Genomic DNA, 12,487 nt, shown 5'->3' on the forward strand with positions numbered 1-12,487 from the left:
CTCGCTCTTCCTCCTCGATGCGAACCTTCCGATTGGCGGTTCTGTAAGAAGTGGAAACAGATTTGAATGTAGGATTTTAAAATAACACGGTGTTATTCTTTTTAATACATGGATCTTTTTTTTTTTTCGAAGTATTCGTTCACCGTTTATTAGTTTGCAAGTGAAAATAAATTAAATATGAAAAATAAAATCAATTACGAGTTACAAGTTGGATGAAAAAGGCATAGAAAAGAAAAGGGCGAATTAAGCGGGAAAAATCGTACCGGTTTCCATTGCTGTGCACATATGCAAATTTTTTTTCCACAAAGTCGCGAAGAATCACTGACACACCGGTTTGATTTTAAATACAAACGCAAAGATCGGGTTTTGATATCGAAATAATAACCCACTAACGCGCATTCAGAGTCTCTGTGAACAGGTATACCGCACGGCTTCGGGAGGAATACTTGACGCGATGGGAAGTCGCATCCCGAATGAAAATTTGCTGGCTTACCTTCATCGACAGACTCGTCCGGCGTAGAAGAGCCGGTCTGCGCAGGGGCTTGAATCAACTGAGTTTGACGGCTTTCCCGAAGTTGCGTGAAAAAACCGACGGCATAGTCGATAATATCCACTGGTTGCTCCAACAGATAACTGATCGTAAACTCCAACAAAACGTCCCGCAACTCGTCTGGCACTGTAATCTTGCCAGCGTTACGTTGACAACTCATTTTTCTTACACCAAACGATGTTCGAACAAACACACACTATAATGGCATATGCCGGTATACGGTCGGATGAATTATACGAGTTAATGTACTGTCACCTCGCGAACAATTAACACGAATTCGATGTCACTTGTCAAATACCGAAATTTCCTTATCACGTACTGTAGCGAGGCCAAATGAACGTAAGACCCATGCGTTCCGCCCACTTTTGCGCTGGGCTACACTCTCGACACAGCTCGAACGCTATTTGGTCTCCCTGAACCCTTTTGCTCCTTCGACACCAACTTTCAATGATTTTTTTCTCTGACACTACATAAAGCTGCGCGGAACATACAACGGGCCAAATTGAGGGATGCGACTCAGTCGCAAAGATGGCGACTATTTCACGGCGCGGGTCTTGACATTAGCAGAAGGATCGCACTGAACATTTAACTGGCAAATAGTAGGCAAATTGAGCATCATTGGACGGGAGTAATTGTATAGATCGTAGACCAACGGCAAACTCCCACATAGTACACGTATTCGATTTCCACTACTTTTAGATATTCTCCCCGTACATATAGAATTCGCTGGGCCAATGAAACTCTTGATGTTTGATGTATCGTTCCACGAAACCTTCTCCTTATTGGTTACTGAACATTTCAAATGTAACACGGTTAACGCGTGTTGAGTACAAGCTTTGACAAATAATTATTACGATTTCGTTTTCCTTAAGTCCAATTCTTATTGACTCGAAAGGTGCCCCCTACAGGCACATACGTAAAGTACTTTTGGCTAATTCGAACTTCAGCAGCGTTTCTGTGTTCAAGTGGAAGTATTTTTAACTATGCTTTAAGTGAACGTTGACACGTGCGTTTTATCAAGAACGAAAGTGATGTCAAACTATGTATAATATATTATAACTTATATATTTAAGAATTACTTCTATGCTCACTATATATACGTGTCTTTAAGATGTTTATAATACTTTATATATAATACTTTATGTAATATCTATTCTTTGTAAATAATAAATATAAGAATACCGATTTTCCTTGCTGTAAATGAAGATTTAAACTTAAATAAGAAAAGACCTATTTGTGCATAAAAAATGGCGGAAAAAGAACAATTCGATGAATTTTTGGGTGGATCGCAACAATTACCAAATGAAGTTCATATTATGAAACTTGTTTCTGCGAGAGCTAGCGAAATTGCTGCAATGACGTATTCTATAGGTATGTGAAGAATAAGTATATTTAATAAATTAAACATTTTTTTATCAGTGTATTAAATTACATCGATCAAATTGTAAATTAACATTTAAATTAGTACTAATTAATGTATTTGCAGATAATCCTCAACAAACAAAACTTGTATTTCAAAAACTGCCTGTATACATGCGCAGGCGCGTTATGTCCCATAATGTCAAGCGTTTACCGCGTAGATTACAGGAGGCACATTTAAATCAAATGACCAAATCCGGTTTTCCGCCAAAAATTAAAAGACCATCACGTAAATATCGAAGGCGACCACGAAATTTACTCGCAGAATATAAACGAAGGCAAAAAAGTAAAATTTGGTTAGAAACGCATATTTGGCATGCGAAACGTTTTCATATGATAGACAAATGGGGTTACAGAATCGCAAGTTATGCGAACGATAAATGTTTCAAAGCCAATTATCGTGCAGTAGCAAAACACTGCTTAATGCAAGATATTTCATATTATAGATGTGTCGAAATAAATGGCCCTGAAGATATTTTGAAAGAATCTTTGAAAAGTCACTGCAATCCATTTGAATTAACATTTGCCGCGAAAATTTTTACATCAGGTACCCGAGAAGGGACTATCATGTTTTTTAAAAAAAATGGTTATCCTAAGTACCCAATTGGTTACGTAAATTTTTTATGGAGGCCAAATCAATCTATTGTAAAAACCATATGGATTTGGGTGCATCCATCGTTTCTCGATGATTTTATCACGGAAATAATTTCTAGTTTTGAATTTAAATTGAGCGATGATCATTCTATTTCTACGAATAATCAAGATTCAGAATCTTTTTTTTATATTAATGAAAAACGTTGTAAGATGAATATTCATAGGAATACTTTCAATCGGTTTCGTTTTTATGGACCATTAACAATAAATGTTTTAACAAATGTTCTTCATTTACCAAATTTTGATGAAATATTTCGATTGAAATTAGATACAATGCAATTAGATGATAATCAAATGGATTGTGAGGAAGATCGGAATTCTGATATGTCATGGCATATTGAATATTATGATAATCAAGAAAATCTTGAATCTTTGAAAAAACAGAAACAATTATGGCAAGTATTAAAAACATTACAGTCACCTAGTCAGTTGCCACCAAATATTGTTCTTGGCTTCACGGTATTGGATCCAAGATTTTATTTACCTGATAAAAGAACCAAGCCTCAAGAAGGAACTGAAACAACTGAGATAATGTCAGTACCTCCTGTAAATGCAAATTTTAGCCCAATTTGGGAACAAAAGATAAGACAGAAAGTCAGTAAAATATGTGTAACAACAAGTGCAATTAATAAACTAAGAAGTCAATGCTTAGTACCTGGATTAAACAATGATAAATATTTTAATGAAAAAATCATAGCAAAGGTACCTATATTATTAATTCAGAAACCTGGAATTGGTAATACAGGTAATTATTGACATTTCTATTTTATCAATGATAGTATTAACGAGATTAACAAATTATTAAATATATTATTATAGGTCTAAGTTCTGGAATAGATATTATTCTTCCATCCAACTGGGCATTGCCATTTTGGCTTGCTTGTATATTTCGTTGCGTAAGAGTTGGTGTACTCAGAGAATCAAAATCCATAGCATTTGAATATGAAAATATGCAATCACCTGATATCAATGACCCAGATACACCTGCTTATGCAAGAGAAGCATTAAACACTAAATTAGAATTAAGAGAAAAATATTTTCGTTATCCACCAAATAGGCGCGTGAATTTCATTAAACTCGGAATTCGTAGTCCCTTTTTTTGTGAATGGGAAATCTTAATGAAAGAATGGGCAGCTACAGAAGAGTTTTTTGTATTACGAAATCGTAAACTATCAAAATTGTTGCGAGAAAGCTTAGTTCAAGAAGTTAATAAAAGAAAATATAATACACCAAGCAATCGTGTACCAAGTCTTACTGTGCAAAATGCATTTGAGAACAGAAATTGTTTAATTCGCATTAAAGTGTCCATTATAAAAAAGGGCTGCCCTAAAAGATTTGCAATAATATGTATACCAAGTGATGAAGATATAGAAAAATTTAAAAATAATAAAAACTGGTCCGGTCCTGTAGAGAAATTAAATGTTGACCCGAACGAAATTATTCGAAAAATATCGCGTAAGAACCATTTAGCTTTTTTAAAACGATTAAAAAGACAAAGAATACGCCACAAAAAAGCACTAAGTAATAAATTAAGCAAGGTGTTAAACAAAGAACTTGAAATCTTTAATTATGATAACAAATCCAAAAATTTACTAAAACGAAGTCGTGAAGCCGTATACAAGCAATCGCAAAAAATGTCACAATTGTGTCTTCCACATTGTGCTAATATACGGAATTCTTGTGATAGAGAAATTATGGGTTATGTAACACTGGGTGATTTTTCGTTTACAAAAGGAAAGGGTATAGGTTTCGGATACGTAACATTGAATTCATTATTAGAATTGATTAATAAAAAACACACCTTTGTTCTTGTTAGAAATATTCAGACAAGACAATATAGAATTGCTACATTAGAAGTAGTAACTTAGTAGTAATTTAGTAATTAAAAAAATTTTATTATTTTCATAATAAAGCATTATTTAACATTTCAATTCATAATTGTTAAATTGTTAAATATTTTAATTTCTGTTTTTATAATACAAATGTATCCATATTACTAAATTATTTGTCATAAAAAATAAACAAATCTAATCATGATAAAGTTTAAAAATTTTTATAAGACCGTGTGTAACTATATCATTTGAGTTATTCCTACTATAGCATATAGGGTAACCAGTTAATGGGAGTATTTAGTGTAATATTGTATAACCTTAAGTTATTACTTCTCATTGTCTAAAATACTCGTTTTAAAATATTAAATATGACACGTTTAGCTATTGTAAGTATGTTATAAATTATAAAGTATGAAAATTCTACATTATTTTATTACTTTAATTATTTGTACAGTCATATTATATATAGTTTAATAAATCGACCGTTTAGGTAACTGGTGGAAATAAAGGGATTGGATTTGCTATTGTAAAACAACTTTGTAAACAATTTGATGGGGTGGTATATTTAACAGCTCGTGATGTTACACGTGGATTGAATGCTATTAAACAGCTTGAAGAGAAAAATTTGAAACCAAAATTTCATCAACTTGATGTTAGTGATGAAAATAGCATTTCAACTTTTCGTGATTATATAGAAAAAAATTACGAAGGAATTGATATATTAGTTAATAATGCTGCTATTGCATTTAAGGTAGTCATAACTTCATTTATTAATAACTTTCTTTTTTGAAGGATTTTATATGTTTTATTAAATATATAGATGGCCGCATCAGAACCATTTTCTGTACAAGCTGAAGAGACTCTAAAAATAAATTACTTTAGTTTAAGAAAAGTATGCAGCAAACTTTATCCACTACTGAAACCACATGCACGTGTAGTACATTTATCAAGTTCCTGTGGTCGTTTATCGCTTATTCCTAGTAAAGAATTAAGAGAAAGATTTACAGATCCAAATCTTACAGAAGAAGAACTGGACAAAATCATGCATGAATTTGTCAAGTATGTTAAATTACAAAAATGTGTTAGATTGCAGTCAATTATATTTTAAAAAATAAATTTCAAATTTTAATTATATTTTCAGTGCTGCAAAAGCAAACAAACATTTAGAGAATGGATGGTCAAATTCTGCTTATGTTGCAAGTAAAGTAGGAGTATCTGCTTTAGCTAGAGTTCATCAAAAGATGTTTAATTCAGATTCTAGAGAAGATCTGGTAGTAAATTCTGTACACCCTGGCTATGTAGCTACTGATATGAGTAGTTACAAAGGTAATTTGACACCAGATCAAGGTGCTGAAGCTCCTGTTTTCTGTGCATTACTACCAGAGAATACAGATATAAAGGGTAAATATATTTGGTATGACAAGACATTAGTGGAGTGGACAAAAGATGAATAAATGTGCAATAACAAATGATCATGAAAATATTTTAAAAAATTCTTGTTTTTTACTTATTGATCCATATTAAATATTTCACAATTTTTTGTAAATTTCATTACTTTTATGATTAATGCTCTTTTTCTTTTTGTATGAAGTATACACAATGAAGAATAATTTGAAAAAACTCTTATAATTACAAACTAATCTTTTAATATTATATGTAAACCCACTTTACATACTTATAGATACATAAGTTTATAATTTGTATGTTCATTGTACACAATTATTTAATTTCAATAGTAAAAAATAAATCAATATTTTTACATCTAATAACAATGTGAATTATCTTGCTTGTACTGCAGCTTCCTTGCGTGCAGCATCCTGTAATAGCTGAGTATCCACTTCATCTCCTGGCAATTGTACATAACGTACTACTGATCCTCGAATAAAGCAATTTTTTACAGATAACTGAAAGACATCATATTTTTATTATTTGTTATAATTAACTTTTTTATCAAGCTTGTAAAAATTTTAAATATTACAAACCATGTGAGGATATTTATCTGGATCAGTTACACTTATATCAGTTAACTTTATATTTAGGTATTGATCTACTGAATGCAGAGTGCCACAAATGCTAAATACAAAAATATTTATTAGGTGATTTTATGAAACATAAAATAGAATTTTTCCTAGTCAACTCACCTTAAGTCATTTTTTAATTCCACAACTACGTCCTTCCCAATTAAGGACTTGAAGAACGAATAAAACAACTATAAAAATATCAAAATGAAGTTATTTTTCATGAAAGAAGATAAAGGTTAACCCGCCAACAAAAAACGATGAACTTACCATTTTATAAAAACTAAAAATATTCAGTCCTCTATCTTTTGTCAAATTATTTGTTAAACATAATGACAATAGATTGTTTAAATTAAAGATTATATCCGTTTTAATTACCGGCACAAAATCGCTGTTATGACAATTTGTTTGGAAGTGTCACTATACACGTTATAAATTTAAGTTTATTTCGTACAAAACTGACTTTAATATTTATTTGATGAATATCATTAATCCACAAATTTTTATTTAAGTTAACAATGACTTTATATATTCTATGATAATATTTTAAATTAAAGATAAGAATCAAGATAACATTTTATTATTTTATACTATATAAAATATTTCAACTGTATCTTATCCCTTATTTGCTCGTGTTACTTTTGCTGATTGGAGGTCTCTTTCAGTACGTATACGCAATCAATCGTTCTTTGTAGAACAGTCTTGAAGAATTTCATCAATAAAGTTTTGTTAAAATATGTTTTAACATACGTCAAATCTTGTGCTTATTCATGCGATTTAAATATAAGTTCATTTAGCTTTTTGTGATCGGTTTAAATATATTACCTATACAGATAAGATCATCGTTTTGCGGTTGGTAACAGAAGGGCGTTGACATTTAATCAAAAAGGCAAAACGTGAAGATGCATCTGTGACATTAATTCGCCAGTAGCAACTTGATCGGATTTGTTGTTATGGTTGATTTTTTATGAACTGAGCGAGAAAAATGTCAATTAATTTAACAAAAAATAAAGACGCTTTGGTGGCTGCCTGGCACAGCGTAGTCGACGATAAATCGTCTACTAACTGGTAGGCTTGCATCTCTTTCTTTTATGTTATATTTTATCATCCCGGCTATGCGTTGATATGAATCCTATATCTTAAAGATTTACGAATGTTCAATTAAATTCTCAAAATTATATAAAATAAATTTATTTCATGTATCTAGTAACTGTTCCTTTTATCTTTATTGATCGATGTAGATAGTGCAAGATATATAATTAGCATCTGCAATGATATAGCAAATAATCCGTAATATTGTATGAACAGAAAATAGAAAAAAAGAATATTCATCTCGAAAAATAAAAATGTTTATTAAATTCTAGCAATTATTAACATATATTTTTATCATTAATTAAAAAATTATTTTCGTATAAAGCATATTTTTATCAAGGCATCTTTATTTATAGGGCCTTGTTTGGATATGAGGGACAAACTAACAACTTAAAAGTAGTTGGTACTGGAGATGGAGGTCTAGAAGAAATGATTGACCGTTTAAATAGTAGTCATATCATGTATGCCTTCTGTCGTGTGATAGATACTAAAACAAGTCTGCCAAAATGTCTTTTAATAAATTGGGTAAGAATTTACATTTAATAGCTTATTATTTTAATTGCATAAATACAATAAAATGACATACTTTAGCAAGGAGAAGGAGCACCAATTGTTAGAAAAGGCACTTGTGCAAATCATATTAGAGATGTGGAAAAATTATTAAAAGGTGCACATATAACAATTACTGCACGTTCCGAAGATGATGTTGAAGTGGATTCTGTTATGGAGAAACTTGCTAGAGCAACAGCTTCAGCATACAAATTTAATGAACCACGTGGTGAAAATGAAGGTAATACAGGTCCAGTGGGTACCACATATCGCAGGTATATGTTTATGTATCAAATTATACTGTATTATTACATATCTATCATATTAATTATAAAGATTTAAGGATCTTCAACTCAAAGGAATTATATATTGTAGAGTAATTCCTGAACAAGAAATAAATGCTACAGAACGTGATCAATTCTGGCAAAGGGAAGAAATGGAAGAGAAGAAAAGATTAGAACAAGAACGCATTAAATGCGAAAAAGAACGACAACGGCTCGAGGAAGAAATTAGAACAAGGGAAGAGAAGGAAACATTACTTAGAGAACAACAAGTAAATACATTTTACATTGTTATATTTAATATTTAAAAACGGATATTTTATTTAAAAAATTTTTGTACATTTATAGGTCACTGCCAAGGAAAATTCAATAGCACGACAGAAATTGGCGGAACAACGTGCCGAGGAGGCGAACAATTTACGTAACCAATTAGCCGCAAGTCAACATTATAGTAATGATGTCGAGGATGATCATAAATCACGAAGTGAAGAATTGCGACGACAAAGAAGCAAAGAGACACAACAATTAATAGCTCAAAGAACAATAAATGCAAGAGCTGTTTTTGAACAGAATTCGGCAGCTGGTCAAATGAAGTCTTCTCCAGTACAGCAACAATACTTACCGAAAAATAGTCACGTAGAAGCAGCTAAAAAGGCACTTGAGGAAAACCAGCAAAAGGAAATAACTCATACTAACGTGCAAGAAGAAGTGAAAATAGAAGCGAGTAAAACACATAACTTCGATGTAGTAACCGCCGCTTCAAATACATCTTCAAGTACAAATGAAGTTCAAGAGTCAACAGTGTCAGAATCAGTGGAAGAATCTGAGCAACTGTCAGTAACAAAAGAAGTAGTTACGGAAAATGAGTTGTACAGTCAAATGGATGGTCAGTACTTATATTTTGATCCAAATAATGAAGGAATGAAAGCAAGAGCCTTGTATGATTATCAAGCAGTTGATGATACAGAAATAACTTTTGATCCTGGAGATATTATTACGCATATAGATACTATTGATGAAGGATGGTGGCAAGGTCTTGGTCCCGACGGTACTTATGGACTTTTTCCTGCTAATTATGTTGAAGTTATTAATTACAACACATGATAAGAAACATTCTTGTACAGATAGACGATCTTTTTTCCCGATTAAAAGGAAACCATATTGCTTTTTTGCATATAAAAAGTGACATTCAGTATTTTCATGGTTCTGATGACTTTGCACTTTTCTTTTAATAATAACCTACAGTGTTTAGATGCGACGTATTTCGAAGAATATAAAAAAAATAATACATACTTAAAGTGAAAGGATAACTTATGTTTCAAGTATTAAATGCACATCCAATAATGAAGGAATTTAATACTTCTGATAATAATCACATAAAAGATAAACATTGTTAATATTTTAGCGAACAAGATTTTAAAAATTAATAGTCTTACAATGCCACTTCATATACAAATGGCGAAGTACGTCTTCCCATGTTCAGCGTCACAAACTAAATAAATTAGCGATAAACAAATATATCTTTTTATAACATTCTATGTCGAAAATCGATGCGCTCATAGGAATAGCGTATTTAATAATTTAGCAAATACCCTTTAAATACATTTACAAAATGTAATAACAACTATTTAGGAATATGTTTAATTCTTTAAACAATAAATTAAATTTGTTATAGTACATACTTGATAGTATTTTAACCCAAAATATTCTTTAATTCTAAATTTATATATAAAATACAAGATTCTTATAAACAGTTGCTTTATTTTATTCAGAGATGCTGAAATTGTTTATTTTGAATTAATATGAAATAAGTAGTATTAAACTTATTTTACTATATGATATAGAAATTTTTACAGATGAATTACTAAATTAAAGGAGAATCACAATATCAACTTTACAGAAATAAAATAAGGGAAATCATCTGCGGTAATTTTGATTTTGAGTACCACTTCCACTACCTCCAGCATGACTCAGGAATGCTAAATGACCCTTTGGACATTTATTAGCATAATGACCTTTAGTTCCACATTTGTAACAAGTCACTTCTTCAAGTGGCTTTTGTGGTCCTCTTGGTGGAGGCCCATTATGCATATTCATGTGATGTGTAGCATGGGAATTACCTTCTATTTCTTGTCTAACTTGAGCTTCACGTACATCAGGTGGCATTTTATTACAATAAATTGCTTTGTGACCACCTTCTCCACAAAAATGACAGGTGATCATTACTTTCTTCCCTTCTTTAGGTTGCATATCTTGTACTGCTGGTAACTCAAATCTTGGACTAGAAATAAGTTATAATAATATAGAAATGAATTATAATAATATATTTAAACCAAAATCAGATGTATTTATAATGTTAAATCTATAATAACTTACTGCATAAATTTACAATTTGGACCTTCAGGACAAAATCCAGCTAGATATGCCATACATAAAACACGACGAACATGTCGATGTCTACACAATGGTCCATGTCGACAAAATCCACGATCATACCAAGGACAATCTCTGACTTTAGTTTCTGGGTCAATGTGTAGGAATGGGCATTCCTTGTTATGACAAGCATCTAATAATTCATAATGGATTTTAACACACCTATACTGGGAAATCTTAGTAATATGATAAAGAAAAAGATATTAAAAACATGAAGAAATATATATAAATTCATTATAAATGCAGTCTTAGAAGCATTAATAATGAAATATTATATGTTACACATACTTACTAAATCGGGAATAAAAATAACATTCTGGCATTTTTGTCATATCATACTCGTGTAAAAATTCACACTGATCACCTTTTTTACAAAGCCCTCTTAACCAATGTTTACATACAATTGTACGATCTCCCCTAACATGTCTAAATGGACAAGAGGCTCCTTTAACGCATGTACCTCTTGGATAAAATTGACATACTGCAGCAGTAGATTCTACAAGTGATAAACTTGTGATAAACAAGTGATCAACAAAGATAAGTTCAATTAATGGCAAATAAATAGAATAAATTTAAAATAAAAGATTAATATTTCAATCAAGATCCTTAATATAAAAAATATTTTATTTAAAAATTAGAGAATAGTACCGTGCGCTATTTTATAATTTAATTGATCAATTACTTTTATATCTTTATAAGATAACCTAGTTAAGTGAAGTATATAAAAATATATCACATACTGTCCATTCCAGTAAAAGGTAAAGGAAGTGCTCCATACTGCTCGTCGAGAGCAACTTCAATATCAAATCGCATATTATCTACATTCGCCACTAAACACTCCATTATTGTTTTAAATTTTGCAACAATCACAGATCTATTTGCTTCCGTGTACACAATACCATTAACTTTTTTTTTACAATTATATTAGAGCTTTTACTGTCGGATATTTACTTCTTAATACTGATAAGCATCGTTTAGAATATTTTTACTAATTCACTAATGAACAATTTTAGTAATTTGCACTGTTTATTGATTAGAGAAAATTGCAAGAAGTCCAATTTCTTGCACACGGAATCATTATGCACGTGCGTTGATAACATTGAAAGTATCATTTCACATCGGCGCTCTTGAACGATTTCCCTCTACTATTACCCATAGGATTGGACTGGAAACGCAACGCCATCTGTTTCAAACAAGTTTCGGTCAGTTGTGGTTACCTTTAGTAGAAATAGTTCTCTCGGCATTGATGGAAGGAATTTAAGGAAAATTTTAAGGCTTAAAGGATAACGAAGCTCGAAGACTGTCGAATGTTTTAAAACAAGGCAATATATCTTCGCACTTACTGCATTTTCGCACACTTACGTGTTTCTTTCTGGACTCATGAAAGTTTTTCGTCTCGCATTGTGTAGCGGTTGATCAAAGTTGCTGTTAAAGCCGAATAACTTCCACTTTTCACGTAATATCTCATTGTAGCTAAAAATATAGAGGAAATAAAAATATTTTAACATATATATACGTATCATAGAAATTTATACTATGAAGATGCGAATGCAGTTTTATTCCATAAAACATATATAAATTGTTAAATTGTTTACAACCTAAAATTATAATAAAAGTGAAAAAATTAATACATTATTAGCTATTACTTGCATTTATAAT

General features: G+C 31.1%; 6 protein-coding genes across 7 annotated transcripts in view; 3 read left to right on the top strand and 3 right to left on the bottom strand.

Annotated features, from left to right (window-relative positions):
- The window catches only part of Pka-R2 (cAMP-dependent protein kinase type II regulatory subunit), a 7,170-nt gene extending 5,927 nt beyond the window's left edge, over nucleotides 1–1,243 (bottom strand). Inside the window, exons 1-2 of one of the 2 annotated variants that reach the window (XM_017912000.1) lie at nucleotides 494–1,243; nucleotides 11–41 (exon numbers count right to left, since the gene is read on the bottom strand). In XM_017912000.1, coding sequence (XP_017767489.1) covers nucleotides 11–41; nucleotides 494–710 — 248 coding nt within the window. In that variant the 5' untranslated portion in view covers nucleotides 711–1,243. Of the gene's footprint in view, nucleotides 1–10; nucleotides 42–263; nucleotides 460–493 lie in introns of those variants that run through there. The other variant, XM_017912002.1, reaches the window with a different exon arrangement.
- Nucleotides 1,244–1,797: 554 nt separating this feature from the next.
- On the top strand, nucleotides 1,798–4,491 carry Pop1 (POP1 ribonuclease P/MRP subunit). The gene is made up of 3 exons (XM_017911851.1): nucleotides 1,798–1,921; nucleotides 2,037–3,368; nucleotides 3,443–4,491. The coding sequence occupies exons 1-3, from the start codon at nucleotides 1,798–1,800 to the stop codon at nucleotides 4,489–4,491; spliced, it is 2,505 nt and encodes an 834-aa protein (XP_017767340.1).
- Nucleotides 4,492–4,756: 265 nt separating this feature from the next.
- On the top strand, nucleotides 4,757–5,909 carry LOC108556026 (carbonyl reductase [NADPH] 1). Its single transcript, XM_017911938.1, has 4 exons — nucleotides 4,757–4,841; nucleotides 4,946–5,206; nucleotides 5,276–5,514; nucleotides 5,597–5,909. Exons 1-4 carry the CDS (start codon nucleotides 4,824–4,826, stop codon nucleotides 5,907–5,909), a joined length of 831 nt encoding a protein of 276 aa, XP_017767427.1. The 5' UTR covers nucleotides 4,757–4,823.
- A 324-nt stretch (nucleotides 5,910–6,233) lies between these two features.
- Nucleotides 6,234–6,797, bottom strand: LOC108556033 (U6 snRNA-associated Sm-like protein LSm2). The gene is made up of 4 exons (XM_017911946.1): nucleotides 6,744–6,797; nucleotides 6,597–6,664; nucleotides 6,438–6,528; nucleotides 6,234–6,359 (listed from the first exon to the last, which is right to left on the bottom strand). Exons 1-4 carry the CDS (start codon nucleotides 6,744–6,746, stop codon nucleotides 6,234–6,236), a joined length of 288 nt encoding a protein of 95 aa, XP_017767435.1. The 5' UTR covers nucleotides 6,747–6,797.
- A 492-nt stretch (nucleotides 6,798–7,289) lies between these two features.
- Abp1 (Actin binding protein 1) lies at nucleotides 7,290–9,648 on the top strand. Its single transcript, XM_017911893.1, has 5 exons — nucleotides 7,290–7,541; nucleotides 7,922–8,090; nucleotides 8,157–8,389; nucleotides 8,490–8,667; nucleotides 8,744–9,648. The coding sequence occupies exons 1-5, from the start codon at nucleotides 7,459–7,461 to the stop codon at nucleotides 9,497–9,499; spliced, it is 1,419 nt and encodes a 472-aa protein (XP_017767382.1). The 5' UTR covers nucleotides 7,290–7,458; the 3' UTR covers nucleotides 9,500–9,648.
- Nucleotides 9,649–10,312: 664 nt separating this feature from the next.
- Clp (cleavage and polyadenylation specificity factor subunit 4) lies at nucleotides 10,313–11,689 on the bottom strand. Its single transcript, XM_017911930.1, has 4 exons — nucleotides 11,569–11,689; nucleotides 11,121–11,324; nucleotides 10,772–10,961; nucleotides 10,313–10,676 (listed from the first exon to the last, which is right to left on the bottom strand). The coding sequence occupies exons 1-4, from the start codon at nucleotides 11,669–11,671 to the stop codon at nucleotides 10,313–10,315; spliced, it is 861 nt and encodes a 286-aa protein (XP_017767419.1). The 5' UTR covers nucleotides 11,672–11,689.
- Nucleotides 11,690–12,487: the final 798 nt, after the last annotated feature.

This window comes from Eufriesea mexicana, unplaced genomic scaffold (assembly GCF_001483705.2).
Source record: "Eufriesea mexicana isolate 0111107269 unplaced genomic scaffold, ASM148370v2 scaffold294, whole genome shotgun sequence".
Classification (NCBI taxonomy): Eukaryota; Metazoa; Arthropoda; class Insecta; order Hymenoptera; family Apidae; genus Eufriesea; species Eufriesea mexicana.

Coding starts and splice junctions, on each gene's coding strand:
- Abp1 (XM_017911893.1), top strand. CDS start 7,459: ATGTCAATTAATTTAACAAAAAATAAAGACGCTTTGGTGGCTGCCTGG. Junction 8,390..8,489: donor GTGGGTACCACATATCGCAG/GTATATGTTTAT, acceptor TATATATTGTAG/AGTAATTCCTGAACAAGAAA. Junction 8,668..8,743: donor CATTACTTAGAGAACAACAA/GTAAATACATTT, acceptor GTACATTTATAG/GTCACTGCCAAGGAAAATTC.
- Clp (XM_017911930.1), bottom strand. CDS start 11,671: ATGGAGTGTTTAGTGGCGAATGTAGATAATATGCGATTTGATATTGAA. Junction 11,325..11,568: donor ACCTTTTACTGGAATGGACA/GTATGTGATATA, acceptor TATCACTTGTAG/AATCTACTGCTGCAGTATGT. Junction 10,962..11,120: donor TTATTTTTATTCCCGATTTA/GTAAGTATGTGT, acceptor ATGAATTATTAG/ATGCTTGTCATAACAAGGAA.
- Pop1 (XM_017911851.1), top strand. CDS start 1,798: ATGGCGGAAAAAGAACAATTCGATGAATTTTTGGGTGGATCGCAACAA. Junction 1,922..2,036: donor TGCAATGACGTATTCTATAG/GTATGTGAAGAA, acceptor ATGTATTTGCAG/ATAATCCTCAACAAACAAAA. Junction 3,369..3,442: donor ACCTGGAATTGGTAATACAG/GTAATTATTGAC, acceptor ATATTATTATAG/GTCTAAGTTCTGGAATAGAT.
- LOC108556026 (XM_017911938.1), top strand. Junction 5,207..5,275: donor ATGCTGCTATTGCATTTAAG/GTAGTCATAACT, acceptor TTAAATATATAG/ATGGCCGCATCAGAACCATT. Junction 5,515..5,596: donor ATCATGCATGAATTTGTCAA/GTATGTTAAATT, acceptor TTATATTTTCAG/TGCTGCAAAAGCAAACAAAC.
- LOC108556033 (XM_017911946.1), bottom strand. Junction 6,529..6,596: donor GAATTAAAAAATGACTTAAG/GTGAGTTGACTA, acceptor TTTTGTATTTAG/CATTTGTGGCACTCTGCATT. Junction 6,360..6,437: donor CAGATAAATATCCTCACATG/GTTTGTAATATT, acceptor GATGTCTTTCAG/TTATCTGTAAAAAATTGCTT.